This window comes from Heterodontus francisci, chromosome 48 (assembly GCF_036365525.1).
Source record: "Heterodontus francisci isolate sHetFra1 chromosome 48, sHetFra1.hap1, whole genome shotgun sequence".
Taxonomy (NCBI): domain Eukaryota; kingdom Metazoa; phylum Chordata; class Chondrichthyes; order Heterodontiformes; family Heterodontidae; genus Heterodontus; species Heterodontus francisci.
Window position 1 is genome coordinate 3,466,807 of NC_090418.1, and position 18,905 is coordinate 3,485,711.

Genomic DNA, 18,905 nt, shown 5'->3' on the forward strand with positions numbered 1-18,905 from the left:
ACCGCAGGGACTGGAGTGCATTGTCGACGCCGAGAATGGCATTTTAATTTGAGTTTTTTGTTTATTTATTCGATTTTAATAAAGTTATTTAAAAAAAATATATATAAAGGGGGCCTGAGGAATAAAGGCCACCTTCAAAAAAGAAAAAAAAACTGGGTTGGCTGCTGCCTGATTGGAGGTGCTGAGTGGTGAATGAGGTTCGAAAAAAAGGGTTCGACTCTTGGCATCACCTGCTTACAGTTTCCTGGTTCGGTGCAGCTTGTGTTCGTTCTTACCAGTGATTCATAACCTGAAAGTTGGGAACTGAGATTGAAGGAATTTTGAACATCCTAATTTGGCTTTGCAAAATTTGTTTTGTTAAACACACAAGCTTTGAGAAATTGATGTTGAGAAATGTGACTGATCGCAGACCTTGTTGTGAGGAATGCCCTGTGGCCATGAGAGATTAGCATCTAACTTACCAGCTTTGGTGCCCGTGTTCAGTGCTCGTCCAGGAGTGATTGTCAGGGACACATCAGTAATTTCCAATCAATTATATTCATAGTTTCCTTTTTCTTTGCAGCAAATAGTGATGTCCAGTGTGAGGGACTGAATTGCCCTCCGAGACCGACACCGGTCACTTTGCTGCCTGCGACCACAGTGAGCCCCAAGAGACCAGTCACACTGCTCCCGGCCAGTACTCCGGCCACCCGTCATACCACCCCGGCCAATCACACCACCGCGGCCCCGGCCAATCACACCACCGCGGCCCCGGCCAATCACACCACCGCGGCCCCGGCCAATCACACCACCGCGGCCCCGGCCAATCACACCACCGCGGCCCCGGCCAATCACACCACCGCGGCCCCGGCCAATCACACCACCGCGGCCCCGGCCAATCACACCACCGCGGCCCCGGCCAATCACACCACCGCGGCCCCGGCCAATCACACGACCGCCGCCCCGGCCAATCACACGACCGCCGCCCCGGCCAATCACACGACCGCCGCCCCGGCCAATCACACGACCGCCGCCCCGGCCAATCACACGACCGCCGCCCCGGCCAACCACACGACACATTCAGTGCTGACCACTACCATGCATCCAACCTCTCCACCTGAGCTCCAAAAAGGAAACTACAAAGTGACAAACAACAAGACTGTCTGTGCAATGGCAGCACTGAAATTACAGCTCCGGGTCCAATACAAGACCAAAAAGAAGGAGACGGTGAGTAAAACAGTTTAATCCTTTCCTAGATGTCAATGCAACGAAATGGAACAGCCTCATAGTCAGCAAACACCCAGGTTAAGAACAGAGTAAAACTCCCTCTACACTGTCTCCATCAAACACTCCCAGGACAGGAGCAGCACGGGGTTAGATACAGAGTAAAGCTTCCTCTACACTGTCCCCATCAAACACTCCCAGGACAGGAACAGCACGGGGTTAGATACAGAGTAAAGCTCCCTCTACACTGTCCCCATCAAACACTCACAGGACAGATACAGCACTGGGGTTGGCTGCTGTCTAATTGGAGTGCTGACTGCTGATTGCAGCAACGAGCCTCAGCTGAGAGTGCTGGTGGCAGTTGGAGGTTGCAGAGGTGGAGAGAGGAGCTGCACTGAGCAAGGGAGAGCAGCTACAAACAAGCAGAGGAAAACTCCAACAACAATCACCTTTAAAAGAGAAGAAAGAGACATTCTTTTTTTTGTTGGAAACAAGGCTTTGTCTGGAGGTGGGTGCTGAACACCAGTAATTTGCTTTGGACTGTTGGGGGAGGAACAAGTGGCTGGAACAACAAGGGGTGGGGCTGCCAATTCAACAGGAATCTGTGCTGCTGCAAAAGCACACAGGAAAGCTCCCTCCCCACCCCAATTGCCAAGCCTGTGTCAGCTGAAGCTGCCCAGCTAAACAGACGGAAGGGGATAGATAGTGCCTGGGGAGCTTCAGCTGACCCAGGTGAAGACGACTCCCCCAACCAGAAGACCGGAAGACCAAGTTCAAAGACTGTTTTAAGTGTACTGTGAGCACCACCTCCAGAAAGCAAGTCATCCCTTACAGCCTGCCTTTACCTCTCCTCTATTACCTCAGCCTCTCCACTAACCTGTTGTTTGTTTGTTTGTCTTTAATACATATTCAATTTTTTCTGTGAATCTCTGATATTTAGTGTGCAAGCCCACAATTTGGGGTGGGTTTAGCTGTTAGACCCATGGCAAGCCCTTCATCACCGGTGGCGGGGCCCTCTACTACCTACGCAGCTGCAGCTTCTGTGGTTGCCCACGTGGCCCCGTCACCCTTTAAATTATTGACATGCAGCCATGGGGTGAAGAGCTATCCCCACCCCAACATGTCTATTGAGGCCTGCGTAAAGGCAATGGCCGAGGTTGTCGGCCCCTCGGCCATTGTTGCGGCCTCAAAGATGTATGGGAAGGCTGTGTTCTTTTTGAGGACCGAGCGGGCGGTGTCCCTGGCCCTGAGTAAGGGGCTCGCTGTGGGGGGGACCTTCCTGCCAGTGGACCCTCTGGGGGCCACTGCGCATCGGATAATGTTGTCCAACGTCCCACCCTTCATTCCCAGTGATCTCCTGCTCCCCCACCTGCACCAACTGGGGGAGGTGAGGTCGGGGATCACCCCAGTCCGGCTTGGTCTTCGGGAGCACAGCCTCCAACATGTCTACTCCTTCCGCCGCCAGTTATTTATGCAGCTGGCGCGGGAGGAGGACACGGAGGGCCAATTTTATGTGGAGTTCCAGGGGACGGCCTACCGCGTCTTCTGGACCTCGGATGGGGCACGGTGCCACGTCTGCAAGGGGGTGGGGCATGTTCGTAAGAACTGCCCCAACCTCCCGGCCGCCAGCTCCACCTCGGCGGCCCAGAGTGGTTCCACAGCACCTCCTCCCACTCCCCCCGCACATCCAATAGACACCGCTCAGTCGGTTCCGGAGGCTGTGGTTTTCACAGCCTCTGGCGGGGAAGGGAGCGTCCGTCCGAGCGGAAGGAAGAGGCGGGGAAAAAAGAAACATCGTGAGGCGCGTCCCCTGGACACTTTGACTCAACCCGAGCCTGAGCTCAGCCCAAAGCCCATTCCCATGGAATCCACCTGTCCCAGGGCTGGGCTCAGGCCCAGGGTGACTAAAAAGGGAAAAAAGGGTGCGGAGGCCTCTGATGACATGGAGGTCTCTGAGTCTCCGCGCCCAAGTGCGAAAAAGAGGAGAAGGCACCCCTCCACAGAAATAACACAGGGCCCTGAGGTGCAGGGCCCATCTGTTGGAGGGGAGCTGCCTCCTGTTTCTGGTCCTCAGGTTCCCCCTACCGCCACCACCAAGGCTACAAAGTCCGGGCAGGTGCTCTCTATTCCTCAGGATGGAGGGGAGGGGATGGCCCCGGTACATGAGGCCCCTCCTGAAGGAGTAAGTGGGGCCCTGCTTGTGGTGGGGGAGCCTGGGGAAGCCGCCCATTCCGCCACTGCTACTGGGTCGGGTGCCCTGAATGAAGGGGAGGGCGAGGCCCCAGAGGGTCGGGCCTCCCAGCCGGAGTCCACCACCAACCAGGAGACACCCGACCCAGTTATAACTAAGAATGCTGCCCCATCTGCTGGGCCTGTGGGTGCTGGCGGAGCGGGAGATGGCCTCCTCTCGCCGCCTCCAGTCTCGGCTCCGGCTGGTTTCCCGGAGTCCGGAACTTCTGTCTCCCCTGGACCACTCATTGGCCTGGGGACGGAGGTGGAGGGGGGTCTTGATCCGCTGGTGCCTACAGGCTCCAGTTTCACAATAGAACCCAGAGAGGACTCCTCCGCCATCGATCCTGGGGGTGGGATCGTGACGGAGGCGGGACCAGCTGGCGCGGCCGGGACGTCCGCCCCACAGTGTGTGGTAGATGTGTCGGCCGCTGGCGGTGACGACCCGGAGGAGGATGGGGATTCGGTGCGGGGCACGGAGGACGATCTTGATTCCATCGCCAGTGGAGTCCCTCGTGCCTCCCACCGAATCTCCTCTCATCCCCACAGCGGAACTCCGGGATTTCCTCGCGGCTTGCAGGGGTTGCCGCAGTAAAGTTCAGCTGGCCCTCGACCGTTGGTCGAATCTGGCGCTGATCATCCAGTCCGTCCGTGCCGCCCTTAAGATAGCGGGCAAGCGCGCGGACGTGAAACTGGTTGAGAGGCGCCGTTTTAATGTGTTCCTCAATGGGTTGCTGGGGGAGTGGAGGGCCAGGTGCACTTCCACTCCCTCCTCACAGTGAGGTGTTTGTGACGGGTTTTAATTACCTTTGACATGAAGATAACCATAGCCAGCCTCAACATCAACGGCAGCAGAGGGGCTCACTGCAGATTTCACAATCTCTCAGTCCTTAGGGAAGGGAGATACGCGGTGAGCTTTCTGCAGGAAACCCACACCGTTCCGGGAGACGAAGCCACCTGGCTCCTGGAGTGGCAGGGTGGGGTCTACATGAGTCACCTCACCCCTATTTCTAGTGGGGTGGCTATCTTGTTGGCCCCGACTTTTCAGCCGGAGATCTTGGGGGTCAAGGAGCTAGTGCCGGGCCGCTTGCTCCACCTCGCCGTTCGCCTGGGTAGCGTGCCGCTCCACTTTGTGAACGTGTACGCGCCCAGGCCCGGCGCTTTGCAAGCGCGCTTCTTTGAAGAAGTGTCCGCTCTCTTGAGCTCCATCGATAGCGGCGAGTGCATCATCCTCGGGGGGGATTTTAACTGCACCCTCGAGGTGGGGGATCGCTCCGGTCCCCAGCGCGGCCAAGCGTCGGTGGAGAAGTTGAGGGGACTGATCAGCTCCCTTAACTTGGTGGACGTCTGGCGGAATCTCCATCCCGACTCCAGCGCCTTCACGTGGAGGTCTGGAGGAGGGGGGTCGCGAATCGACCGCCTCTACATTTCGCAGGCGTACGTCTCCCGCGTTTCGGCGGCCTCCATGCAGCTGGTGCCGTGCTCGGACCACCGCCTGGTGTGGGCGGAGTTTACTCCGCTCTGCACGCGGGCGGGGTCCGCGTACCGGCACTTTAACAACCGGCTGCTGGAGGACGTGCGATTTCGGGACTCGTTCTGTCGATTCTGGGCCGACTGGAGAAGTAAGCAGGGGGGCTTCCCCTCCTTGAGGCTATGGTGGGATGTGGGCAAGACTCACATCTGCGTCTTCTGTCAGGAGTACGCGAAGGGGTCGACCAAGAGGCGGGAAGCCGAGATCGGGCGCCTTGAGAGGGAGGTGCTCGACATGGAGTCCCGCCTCGGTCATGCCGTCGTGGACCCGGCCCTGTGGCAGGCGTACAAAGAGAAGGGCGCGCTGAGGGACCTGCAGCTCATAGGGTCCCGAGGCGCGTACGTGAGGTCGCGTATCCAGATCCTGGAAGATTTGGACCGCGCCTCTCCCTTCTTCTACTCGCTGGAAAAATGGCGGGGGGTCCGTAAGCAGCTTGTTGAGCTGCTGGCCGACGACGGATCCTCCATCACGGATCCGGAGGGAATGGGCCTCCTGGTCCGTACTTATTACAGTGCGTTGTTCTCTCCGGATCCGTCCAGCGAGGATGCGCGCAGAGTTTTGTGGGAGGACCTGCCGCAGGTCAGCCCGGAGGGCGCCGAAGGATTGGAGGCTCCGCTCACGTTGGCGGAGCTGACTGGCGCCCTCCACCAGCTCTCGAGGGGCAAATCCCCAGGGCTGGATGGGTTGACCGTGGAGTTCCTCAGGGCGTTCTGGGACGTCCTGGGGGACGATTACGCGCGGGTCCTGGGGGAAAGCCTGGCGACCGGGGAGATGCCCCTCTCGTGGCGCAGGGCGGTCATCGTCCTGCTGCCGAAGAGGGGCGATCTCCGCCTGCTTAAAAACTGGCGTCCGGTCTCCCTCCTCAGCACGGATTATAAGATCTTTGCCCGGGCTATGTCTACCCGCCTGGGCTCCGTGCTGGCCCACATGATCCACCCCGACCAGTCCTACACGGTCCCGGGCCGGTCCATCCAGTACAACATCCACCTGGTCCGGGACCTGATCCATTTTTCCCAGAGGACTGGTCAGTCGGTCGCCTTTCTCTCCCTCGATCAGGAGAAGGCGTTCGACAGGCTGGATCACGAATACCTTTTCGGGACTCTGCGCGCTTTTGGACTCGGGCCGCATTTCGTGGCCCGGGTCCGACTTTTATACGCCGCTGCAGAGTGTCTAGTCAAAGTTAACGGGTCCTTGACGGCGCCCCTTCGATTTGGGAGAGGAGTGCGTCAGGGGTGCCCCATGTCCGGCCAATTGTATACCATCTGCGTGGAGCCCTTCCTGTGCCTGCTTCGCAGGAGGTTGACGGGATTGGCTCTGCGCGGGCCGGCCATGCGGGTCGTCCTCTCGGCTTACGCCGACGACGTGCTTCTCGCGGTCACAGATCCCGTTGACTTGCGGAGGATGCGCGACTGCCAGCAGACCTTTTCTGCCGCGTCCTCCGCGAGGATCAATTGGGAGAAATGTTCCGGACTCCTGGTTGGTCAGTGGCAGGTGGACTCCCTGCCGGAGGAGATGACACCTTTTGCATGGAGCACCACGCTCCTCCTCTATCTGGGAGTCCACCTTAGCCCCGCTGAGGAAGCCTGGCCGGCAAACTGGCAGGAGTTGGAGGCGAAAGTCAACGCTCGGCTGGGGCGCTGCTCCGAGTGCTTTCCTGCAGGGGCCGAGCGTTGGTCATAAACCAACTGGTGGCCTCCATGCTGTGGTACCGGTTGGTCACTTTGGCCCCGCCCCCTGTATTTGCCACCAAGATCCAGAAGAAACTCGTCGATTTCTTCTGGGGCAAGAGGAAACACTGGGTCTCTGCCGCGGTCCTGAGTCTCCCGATCGAGGAGGGCGGTCAGTCGCTGGTGTGCGTCCGCACCCAGGCTGCGACTCTCCGCCTTCGGACCCTGCAGAGATACCTGTACGTCGAGCGTCCTCCCAGACGGTGTGCGCTGGCGACATATTTTTTCCGCCAGTGTCACTGCCTTCGAGACGACACGCAGCTCCCGGTGGAGTCCGTTAGCCGCGCCTCTCTGAGGGAGTTGCCTGTCTTTTACCGGGATCTTTTGCGAGTCTGGAACACGGTCGCCTCCAGTCAGGGCGCTCCCCCGCCGGCGGAGGAGAGCGCCTCGGCTGTCCGGGCGGCCGACTCCGGGGACGGTCCGGCGGGCGGAGGCGTAGCTGAAACCCCCGGGACGCCCCTCACTGCGGGTGGCGAGGGGGCCCGGGAGTGCGGAGCGATCCCGGCCGAGCTGACCCCCGCTCGGCCGGAACTGCTCATCGGACCCAGGCCCCGAAACCCTCCTCGGGAGCCGGTCCCGCACAACCCGAGCCGCCTCTCGGAAATGCCCTCCGTGCCATTCCAATCGGCGCGGAGGGGTTTCCTGTACGGGCTGCTCCTGCACACTCTCCACTTCCTCGCCCTCGTCAGCCGGCCGGACACGCCCTGGCGGTCCGCGTTGCCATCTGGCGGCGAGGGGAAACCCCGATGGAGGTCTCTCTACGCGGGAGTCTTCCCCCTTTACATCGGGGACCTGGGGTGGAGGGTGCTGCACAGAGCAGTCCCGTGCAATAGGCTTTTAAGTAGGTTCACGGACTCCCAGGCCAGCTGTACTTTCTGCGGCCTGGACGAGTCCGTGTTCCACATTTATACGGAGTGTGCGAGGTTGCAGCCCCTCTTTGAGTATCTGAAGGGGCTGCTCCTCAAATTCTGGCTGCACTTCAGTCCCACGCTCCTGATCTTTGGGCACCCGGTGTGGAGGGGCTTGGGCCGGGAGGAGGATCTCCTCGTCGGTCTGCTCCTGGGCCTGGCCAAGGTGGCAATTCACAGGTCCAGGTTGCGGGCCGTCGGGGGGTCCGTCCTCCCCGATTGCCTGCCCCTCTTCCGCGGTTACGTTCGCGCCCGGGTGTCCCTGGAAAAGGAGCATGCGGTGTCCGCCGGTACGCTTGAGGCCTTCCGCGACCGGTGGGCACCGCAGGGACTGGAGTGCATCGTCGACGCCGAGAATGGCATTTTAATTTGAGTTTTTTTGTTTATTTATCTGGTTTTAATAAAGTTATTTTCAAAATATAAGTGTGTATATAAAGGGGGCCTGAGGAATAAAGGCCCCCTCGACATAAAAAATGTATAAAGGGGGCCTGAGGAATAAAGGCCCCCTCGACATAAAATATACAAAAGGGGCCTGGGGTATAAAGGCCACCTTAAAAAAAAAAAGGGGGTTAGATACAGAGTAAAGCTCCCTCTACACTATCTCACCCATGTGCTCATTCTGTTGGTATGACCCCACACTGGCTGAACTCTGCTGTCTGTTCTTGTGGTTTATCCCCCTGAAGGTGATAATTCTATTGCTTTTGAAATGGAGAATTCTCCAGCTGAGCCTTCTCTATATCTCACTCTCGCTTCCTGTCCCAAGAGGCCTCGGTTGATTAACTCTCGACACAGAAAAGCCAAACTATTTTCAATACGCTTGACCTGATTTCATTCTTTATTTTCAGGCATGGGGAGTTTTCTTCATCCAGCCCAACAAGACAAAAACTTCGGGATCATGTGGCACTTACTTCGTCAACATGACACTGACCTTCCCAGAAGGATTCCTGACATTCGGGTTTAAGATGGTGAGTATTTCAAATGCTGATCATCCAGAATATTCCGAGCAACCCTCTCTAACCCAGGGCTCACTGGACAGTGATCGGGAGCAGGAACCCACTCTAACCCAGGGCTCACTGGACAGTGATCGGGAGCAGGAACCCACTCTAACCCAGGGCTCACTGGACAGTGATCAGGAGAAGGAACCCTCTCTAACCCAGGGCTCACTGGACAGTGATCGGGAGCAGGAACCCTCTCTAACCCAGGGCTCACTGGACAGTGATCGGGAGCAGGAACCCTCTCTAACCCAGGGCTCACTGGACAGTGATCAGGAGCAGGAACCCTCTCTAACCCAGGGCTCACTGGACAGTGATCGGGAGCAGGAACCCTCTCTAACCCAGGGCTCACTGGACAGTGATCAGGAGCAGGAACCCTCTCTAACCCAGGGCTCACTGGACAGTGATCAGGAGCAGGAACCCTCTCTAACCCAGGGCTCACTGGACAGTGATCAGGAGCAGGAACCCTCTCTAACCCAGGGCTCACTGGACAGTGATCGGGAGCAGGAACCCTCTCTAACCCAGGGCTCACTGGACAGTGATCAGGAGCAGGAACCCTCTCTAACCCAGGGTTCACTGGACAGTGATCAGGAGCAGGAACCCACTCTAACCCAGGGCTCACTGGACAGTGATCAGGAGCAGGAACCCACTCTAACCCAGGGCTCACTGGACAGTGATCAGGATCCCTCTCTAACCCGGGGCTCACTGGACAGTGATCAGGATCCCTCTCTAACCCGGGGCTCACTGGACAGTGATCAGGATCCCTCTCTAACCCAGCGGTCAGTGTCTTGTCCTGTTGGTCACTGTCTGTGAGTCGATTTTGATGGATTACATTGGTACAGGTGTCACCAGCTGTCTTGGCAACTCATGAGGTCACAGGATAAAGGTCATTGCTGCAATTCATTTCTATTTCACCTCCTGACTCTCCCTTTCTCTCTCTCCATAGAATAGCAAACAACAAACCTTTTACCTCAACGAAATTCGAAGTGAACTGATGTACCAATTCCCTGGCACCACTGGTGAGTTTTACTTCCCTATTTCGCACACTCTCTACTTTACAGCACCAATTTACATTTATATAATGTAAAAACAGAAAGTGCTGGAAATCTGTGGAGAGAGAAGCAGAGTTAATGTTTGATCAGAAAGGTCAGACACTTGGAATATTGGCTCTGTTTCCCTCTGCACAGATGCTGCCAGTCCATTTCTGTTTCCAGCCTTTTCTGTTTTTCTGTTATATAAATTTTCTGGTTTTATTTTAGATTTGCAACATCTGCAGTGTTTTGCTTTTGCATTTATATAGCGCTTTTAACTTGGTAAAACATCCCAAGGCACTTCACAGGAGTGTTATCAAACAAAATTTAACACCGAGCCACATAAGGAGATATTAGGTCAGGTGATCAAAAGCTTGCTCAAAGAGGTCAGTTTTAAGGAGCGTCTTAAAGGAGGAGTGAGAGAGGCGGAGAGGTTTAGGGAGGGAATTCCAGAGCTTAGGGCCCCAGGCAGCTGAAGGCACGGCCGCCAATGGTGGAGACATTAAAATCGGGGGATGGTCAGGAGGCCGGAATTAGAGGAGCACAGAGATCTCGGAGGGTCGTAGGGGCTGGAGAACATTACAGAGATAGGAAGGGCCATTGAGGGATTTGAAAAGAAAGGTGGAGAATTTTAAAATTGAGGCGTTTCCGGACGGGAGCCAGTGTAGGGTCAGTGAGAACAATGGGGTGATGGGTGAACGGGACTTGGTGAGAGTTACAATATGGGTGGCAGGGTTTGAATGAGCTGAAGTTTACGGAGAGTCCAACTGGGAGGTCGGCCAGGAGAGCACTGGAGGTAATAAACAAAGAACAAAGAAAATTACAGCACAGGAACAGGCCCTTCGGCCCTCCAAGCCTGCGCCGATCCAGATCCTCTATCTAAACATGTCGCCTATTTTCTAAGGGTCTGTATCTCTTTTCTTCCTGCCCATTCATGTATCTGTCTAGATACATCTTAAAAGACGCCATCGTGCCCGCATCTACCACCTCCGCTGGCAACGCGTTCCAGGCACCCACCACCCTCTGCGTAAAGAACTTTCCACGCATATCCCCCCCTAAACTTTTCCCCTTTCACTTTGAACTCGTGTCCTCTAGTAATTGAATCCCCCACTCTGGGAAAAAGCCTCTTGCTATCCACCCTGTCTATACCTCTCATGATTTTGTACACCTCAATCAGGTCCCCCCTCAACCTCCGTCTTTCTAATGAAAATAATCCTAATCTACTCAACCTCTCTTCATAGCTAGCGCCCTCCATACCAGGCAACATCCTGGTGAACCTCCTCTGCACCCTCTCCAAAGCATCCACATCCTTTTGGTAATGTGGCGACCAGAACTGCACGCAGTATTCCAAATGTGGCCGAACCAAAGTCCTATACAACTGTAACATGACCTGCCAACTCTTGTACTCAATACCCTGTCCGATGAAGGAAAGTATGCCGTATGCCTTCTTGACCACTCTGTTTACCTGCATTGCCACCTTCAGGGAACAATGGACCTGAACACCCAAATCTCTCTGTACATCAATTTTCCCCAGGACTTTTCCATTTACTGTATAGTTCACTCTTGAATTGGATCTTCCAAAATGCATCACCTCGCATTTTCCCTGATTGAACTCCATCTGCCATTTCTCTGCCCAACTCACCAATCTATCTAATGTAAAGGTTGGATGAGGGTTTCAGCAGCTGATGAGCTGAGGCAGGCGCAGAGATGGGTATAGTTGTGCTGGACTTGTGATATAACCAGCCTCAAGCTAATGGTTCATCGAGTCTCTCTCTCTCACCAGACTGTGTAATGATCCCATGGGGCAATAGGCAAATCTGGTCCTACTGGTTAACACTGGAACATTTCATTTATTCTCCCCTACCCGCTCTCTAACTCAGTGAGTAAATCCATCCCATCGATTGCAGTGGTGATCAGGGAGATGTCGACATTCAGTCCACGGGGGGGGTGGACGGGAGCTGAAACTGGCTTCAGAGAAAGAGAGAGAAGGAAAGGCCCTGTCTCTAGGAGTGATATTAAACATCTCACCTACACAGAAAAGAACTTGCATTTCTATTGCGCCTTTCACATCCTCAAGATGTCCCAAAATGATTTATAGCCAATGGAGTACTTTTTTTTTGAATTGTAGCTACTGCTATAATGTAGGGAATGTGGTGGTGGGAATTATGGCTGTGCGTAAGGAGCACGTCAGGAGTCTTGGCTGAATGTCTCATTCTCCCCCCTCGGACTCCAGTCTCCGTTTAACGCAGACCAACCAAAGTCTGCGAGTGAAGACTGGTTTTGCCCAGTGCATTAGCAAGTGCAGCCTCTTCTGCTCTTTGTAATGTAGCCAGGGCAGGGTGGGACAGTAAATGACACAGAATAAGTGAGCGGGGTGGGCGAGGATGGTTTGTGTGGGGACTCGCTATCACACATCGCACACCCCAGGCAAGAAATTATCTTTGTCTTTCAGTAATGTGACACCCTGAAATCTACACGTCTGTTAATCGTAGAAAACCGCAGCAACCAGGGGTCTGTTCATCCCATCCTCCAGTGCTAGCCCTTCAAATACAGCTGAATACCCAATCCCATTCCCTTACCCCTTCTCCAACATCCTTCTAATGTCTTCTATAGACATCCCCCCTGTCCACTACTCAAAAATATTCAATTAGATTTGTCAAGCACGACCTTCCCTTTGCAAATCCGTGCTGGCTCCCACTGATCAGCTGAAAATGTTCAGTGTTCTGTTCGTTGGGATATTTGTCAGGCTAACCTCTTTCTCTGGTGTAAACACCAATACAAGGTCGTCATTCAACATGTCTACCATTTCCTTATTTTCATTGACAATATCACCTTTATCAGCTCACAGTCCTCCTGACCACCCTGTTTCTCCCTGCTATAATTGCGTGTTGATTTTGATATTCCATGCAAGTTTCTTTTTCATCCTTTTTTTGCAGCTCGTACTGTTTTTGTCACTTTCCACTGTTCTGTGTGTGTTGACCGTGTACCAGGATTTGTGCTGTTTTTTTTTGTATTTGTGTAAGCTTTTTCTTTTAATGTCATCTCTTACCTCTCATCATTCACTGGGCAAGTATTCAGTGGGGTATAAACTGCTTCCGTATCCCATTAAATTCTTTTTTTTGAACATCTAACGCTAATCTTCTGTCATTTTGCCCATTCACGGACTTGCCCAGTTTACTGTGGACAGTTTCTGTCTCACCCCATTGAAGCTGACCTTGCCTAAATCTAGAACCTTAGTAGCTGTTTCGTGTTTCTCCCTTCCAAATACCACACTGAACGTGATCATATTATGATAACTATTAGATTAATGCACCATTAGGCTGTTAACTAAATCTGGCTCCTTACTCATTACTAAATCTAATATGGCCTGCCCCCTTGGTTCTAAGACTTATTGTTTCAGAAAACTATCCGGATCAAACTGAAGAAATTCACTACCTTTCTGACATGTGCTAGTCTGCTTGTCCCAATCCAGATACAAGTTAAAATCCCCCATAAAAATCACTCTGCCTTTACTACATGCTTGTCTATTCTCTGAATTTATACAAGCTATCACTGCACAGCTACTACCAGGCAGCCTATACACACCTCTGACTACAGTCTTAAATCCCAATCTATTTCTTAATTCTACCCTAAAGTCTCCACTCGTTACATCCCCTTTTATCACTGAAGCAATTTCATCCTTAATCGCTAAGGCTTTTCCTCCCACTCAACCATTTTCCCTACCTTTCCTGTAGACCTTATAACTTGGTATATTTAGTTCCTAGTCCTGACTGTCTTGCAGCCATGTCCCACTAGTTTCAAGTTCTTGTGACAGCCTTGTTTATCCTTTCCACTTGAACCCTGGTCCCAGCCCAGTTCAGGCGGAGCTCAGTTCCTGCCTTTCCCATGATATGGAGCCCCTCTTTCCCGTGTCACTCCTTCAGCCCCGGGTTCACCTCCCTCATCTGCTTATCCCTACATGTGGCGCCGATAATAATCCACACATTTTAACCCTCGAGGTACTGTTCTTTAATTTAGCTCCTAGTTCCTGGTACTCTCCAAACAGGATCTCCTGCCGACTCTTCCCAGTGTTGATTAGAGAGAAGTTTGTTTTGTTAGCTCTTTCTGCTTGTGTGGATTTTTCTGTCTGACTCAGAGCCTCGTGTTTTCCACCCAATATGACTCAACCTAAAAGGCTCAACTTTCACATCCTCCTAATGTCCGCAGCAGAGAGACTCCAAATCACTGTTCCTGGGCATCCAGAGCTGGGTGAGTGCCCCCCACCCCCCCAATCCCACTCCCCACATCCCCACCCCCCCCAATCCCACTCCCCTCACCCCCCCCACCCCATCCCACTCACCTCTCCCTCCCCCTCTCTTTCCCCCCCCCGATCCCACTCCCCTCTCTTTCCCAACCCCGATCCCACTCCCCTCTTCCCCCCCCCGATCCCACTCCCCTCTTCCCCCCCCGATCCCACTCCCCTCTTCCCCCCCCGATCCCACTCCCCTCTTCCCCCCCCCGATCCCACTCCCCTCTTCCCCCCCCCGATCCCACTCCCCTCTTCCCCCCCCCGATCCCACTCCCCTCTTCCCCCCCCCGATCCCACTCCCCTCTTCCCCCCCCGATCCCACTCCCCTCTTCCCCCCCCGATCCCACTCCCCTCTTCCCCCCCCCGATCCCACTCCCCTCTTCCCCCCCCCGATCCCACTCCCCTCTTCCCCCCCCCGATCCCACTCCCCTCTTCCCCCCCCCGATCCCACTCCCCTCTTCCCCCCCCCGATCCCACTCCCCTCTTCCCCCCCCGATCCCACTCCCCTCTTTCCCCCCCCCGATCCCACTCCCCTCTTCCCCCTCCCCGATCCCACTCCCCTCTTCCCCCCCCCGATCCCACTCCCCTCTTCCCCCCCCCGATCCCACTCCCCTCTTCCCCCCCCCCGATCCCACTCCCCTCTTCCCCCCCCCCGATCCCACTCCCCTCTTCCCCCCCCCCGATCCCACTCCCCTCTTCCCCCCCCCCGATCCCACTCCCCTCTTCCCCCCCCCCGATCCCACTCCCCTCTTCCCCCCCCCCGATCCCACTCCCCTCTTCCCCCCCCCCGATCCCACTCCCCTCTTCCCCCCCCCCCGATCCCACTCCCCTCTTCCCCCCCCCCCGATCCCACTCCCCTCTTCCCCCCCCCGATCCCACTCCCCTCTTCCCCCCCCCGATCCCACTCCCCTCTTCCCCCCCCCGATCCCACTCCCCTCTTCCCCCCCCCCGATCCCACTCCCCTCTTCCCCCCCCCCCGATCCCACTCCCCTCTTCCCCCCCCCCCGATCCCACTCCCCTCTTCCCCCCCCGATCCCACTCCCCTCTTCCCCCCCCCCCGATCCCACTCCCCTCTTCCCCCCCCCCGATCCCACTCCCCTCTTCCCCCCCCCCGATCCCACTCCCCTCTTCCCCCCCCCGATCCCACTCCCCTCTTCCCCCCCCCGATCCCACTCCCCTCTTCCCCCCCCCCCGATCCCAATCCCCTCTTCCCCCCCCCGATCCCAATCCCCTCTTCCCCCCCCCGATCCCAATCCCCTCTTCCCCCCCCGATCCCAATCCCCTCTTCCCCCCCCCGATCCCAATCCCCTCTTCCCCCCCCGATCCCACTCCCCTCTTCCCCCCCCCCCGATCCCACTCCCCTCTTCCCCCCCCCCGATCCCACTCCCCTCTTCCCCCCCCCCGATCCCACTCCCCTCTTCCCCCCCCCGATCCCACTCCCCTCTTCCCCCCCCCCGATCCCACTCCCCTCTTCCCCCCCCCGATCCCACTCCCCTCTTCCCCCCCCCGATCCCACTCCCCTCTTCCCCCCCCCGATCCCACTCCCCTCTTCCCCCCCCCGATCCCACTCCCCTCTTCCCCCCCCCGATCCCACTCCCCTCTTCCCCCCCCCGATCCCACTCCCCTCTTCCCCCCCCCGATCCCACTCCCCTCTTCCCCCCCCCGATCCCACTCCCCTCTTCCCCCCCCCGATCCCACTCCCCTCTTCCCCCCCCCCCCCGATCCCACTCCCCTCTTCCCCCCCCCCGATCCCACTCCCCTCTTCCCCCCCCCGATCCCACTCCCCTCTTCCCCCCCCCCGATCCCACTCCCCTCTTCCCCCCCCCCCCCGATCCCACTCCCCTCTTCCCCCCCCCCCGATCCCACTCCCCTCTTCCCCCCCCCCGATCCCACTCCCCTCTTCCCCCCCCCCCCCGATCCCACTCCCCTCTTCCCCCCCCCCCCCGATCCCACTCCCCTCTTCCCCCCCCGATCCCACTCCCCTCTTCCCCCCCCCCCCGATCCCACTCCCCTCTTCCCCCCCCCCGATCCCACTCCCCTCTTCCCCCCCCCGATCCCACTCCCCTCTTCCCCCCCCCGATCCCACTCCCCTCTTCCCCCCCCCGATCCCACTCCCCTCTTCCCCCCCCCCCGATCCCACTCCCCTCTTTCCCCCCCCCCCGATCCCACTCCCCTCTTTCCCCCCCCCCCGATCCCACTCCCCTCTTCCCCCCCCCCGATCCCACTCCCCTCTCCCCCCCCCCCCCGATCCCACTCCCCTCCCCCCCCCCCCCGATCCCACTCCCCTCCCGATCCCACTCCCCTCTCCCCCCCCCCCCCGATCCCACTCCCCTCCCCCCCCCCCCCCGATCCCACTCCCCTCCCGATCCCACTCCCCTCTCCCCCCCCGATCCCACTCCCCTCTCCCCCCCCCCCCTGATCCCACTCCCCTCTCCCCCCCCCCCGATCCCACTCCCCTCTCCCCCCCCCCGATCCCACTCCCCTCTCCCCCCCCGATCCCACTCCCCTCTCCCCCCCCGATCCCACACCCCTCTCCCCCCCCCGATCCCACTCCCCTCTCCCCCCCCGATCCCACTCCCCTCTCCCCCCCCGATCCCACTCCCCTCTCCCCCCCCGATCCCACTCCCCTCTCCCCCCCCGATCCCACTCCCCTCTCCCCCCCCGATCCCACTCCCCTCTCCCCCCCCGATCCCACTCCCCTCTCCCCCCCCGATCCCACTCCCCTCTCCCCCCCCGATCCCACTCCCCTCTCCCCCGCCGGATCCCACTTCCCTCTTCCCCCCCCCACCCCGATCCCACTCCCCTCTCCCCCCCGATCCCACTCCCCTCTCCCACCTCATTGCCAATGTGAAGTAGAAATGAGCCAACACACTACAAATCACTGAACTGAGTCTTGTTCAAACTGGACCCACTCCACAGCAAACACTTGCATTTATATAGCCCAAAATATCCCAAGGTGCTTCACAGGAGTGTTATCAAACAAAATTTGACACTGAGTCACGTAACGAGATATTAGGATCTAAAGCTTGGTTAAAGAGGGAGGTTTTAAGGAGGAGAGAGAGACGGAGAGGTTTAGGGAGGGAATTCCAGAGCTCAGGGCCCAGGCAGCTGAAGGCACGGCCGCTAAGGGTGGAGGGATTTAAAATCGGGGATACTTGAGGCCAGAATTGGAGGAGGGCAGAGATCTCGGAGGGTTGTAGGGGCTGGAGGAGGTTACAGAGAGGGAGTGAGATCAAGGGTGAGATTTTCAAGATTGAGGTGTTGCTGGACCAGGAGCCAGCGGAGTTGAGCAAGTACAGGGGTGACGGGTGAACGGGATTTGGGGCAAGTTAGGACACAGGAAGCAGAGTTTTGGAATGAGCTCACGTTTGGAATATTGGGTGGGGGGTGGGGGGGGGGGGGTGGTGCCAGCGTTGGAATAGTCAAGTGCAAAGGTAGCAAAGGCAGGGAAGAAAGTTTCAACAGCAGATGAGCTGAGGCAGGGGCCAAGTTGGGAGATGTTAGAGGTGGAAATAGGTGGTCTTAGTGATGGGGTGGATATGTAGTCAGAGTCTGAAGCGGAAAGTGAAGACTTGGTCTTCCCAATGTTTAGTTGGGGAAGTTGTGATATTGAACAGGCAGTGTGATTATTGTGAAGCAGCAGCGAGCCTGGTTATCTAAGCAGAGTGTTGGTTACTTTGACAGCAGCCTCCCAGTACAGTGCACGCAACAGCAGCATGGTGATGTTGCAGACCCACCTAGGACATTCCTTTCTCTGCTCCAACCAATCAGTGAAGGCCGAGAGTACCTTCTGGGTGGACCTGGTGGACGAGCAGATCCAAGCCTTTAACATCTCCAGAAACCAACAGTTCGGCTCAGGTAAAGACACCTGCTAAAGAAAGAGCTTACATTTCTGTCGTGCCTCGGCACGTCCCAACGTGCTTTGCGCCCAGTGAAGTATGTTTGGAAGTGCAGGGAGCGCAGCAGCCAGTTAGCGTGTGTACGTTGATGGGAAGGGGGACGTGCCCTGCCGAGGGGGTGTTCCCTTGCGATGGGGTGCGGTTTGGGGCTGCTGGAGATCGGGTGGGGCAGCGATGCCTCCCACAGTTGAATGCCGCGTGCCCACATTCTCATCCTGAAATGGTATTCCAGGAAGTCGGCGTCGCGGGTTTTGGTGGGGGGGCAATGAGGGAGGAGGGAAAAGAGGGGAGGGTGAGTGGAGAGATGGGGGAGGGGCTGATTTATTATTATTGCTGAGCCTATGTCTGATCTTCCTGTCTCCTTGTTCCTTGCAGCTGAGGTCTGCCCTGAGGACAAGAGGCTGCCAATCGTGGCCATTGTTGTAGCTGTGGTCCTGGTCCTGCTCATTGTCATTGTGCTCCTGGCCTACCTGATCGGCAGGAGGAGGAACCCGGCCGGATACGAAAGCATCTGATTGGTCCCATTCCCATTGCTGATTCACGACTCCCAGCCAAAGGATTCAACTCCACCATGAGGAGAGGGGCGGGGGGTGGGTATTGAGGGAGTGGGGTCAGGGGTGAAGGCGGGTTATTACTGGGTTCGGGGTGAGGAGGGTGGGCTAATGGGGTCAGGGGTGAAGGGGTTATTGGGTCAGGGGTGAAGGGGTTATTGGGTCAGGGGTGAAGGGGTTATTGGGTCAGGGGTGAAGGGGTTATTGGGTCAGGGGTGAAGGGGGTTACTGGGGTCAGGGGTGAAGGGGGTTACTGGGGTCGGGTGAAGGGGGTTACTGGGGTCGGGTGAAGGGGGTTACTTGGGGTCAGGGGTGAAGGGGGTTACTGGGGTCAGGGCTGAAAGGGTTACTGGTCGGGATGAAGGGGGGTTACTGGTTCGGGGGTGAATAGAAGGGTTACTGGTTCGAGGGTGAATAGAGGGGTTACTGGTTCGAGGGTGAAGGGAGGGGTTACAGGTTCGAGGGTGAAGAGAGGGGTTACTTGGGTCAGGGGGTGAAGAGGGGTTACTGGGGTCAGGGGATGAAGAGAGGGGTTACTTGGGTCAG

At 57.0% G+C, this 18,905-nt stretch overlaps 1 protein-coding gene across 2 annotated transcripts in view; it reads left to right on the forward strand.

Moving 5' to 3' along the window:
• Positions 1-18,408, forward strand: part of LOC137357566 (macrosialin-like) — a 28,465-nt gene extending 10,057 nt beyond the window's left edge. Inside the window, exons 2-6 of one of the 2 annotated variants that reach the window (XM_068023988.1) lie at positions 563-1,206; positions 8,444-8,563; positions 9,537-9,609; positions 17,594-17,767; positions 18,184-18,408. In XM_068023988.1, the coding sequence (XP_067880089.1) occupies positions 563-1,206; positions 8,444-8,563; positions 9,537-9,609; positions 17,594-17,767; positions 18,184-18,323 (1,151 nt within the window). In that variant the 3' untranslated portion in view covers positions 18,324-18,408. The remainder of the gene's footprint in view (positions 1-562; positions 1,207-8,443; positions 8,564-9,536; positions 9,610-17,593; positions 17,768-18,183) is intronic. The other variant, XM_068023989.1, reaches the window with a different exon arrangement.
• The last annotated feature ends 497 nt before the right edge of the window (positions 18,409-18,905 follow it).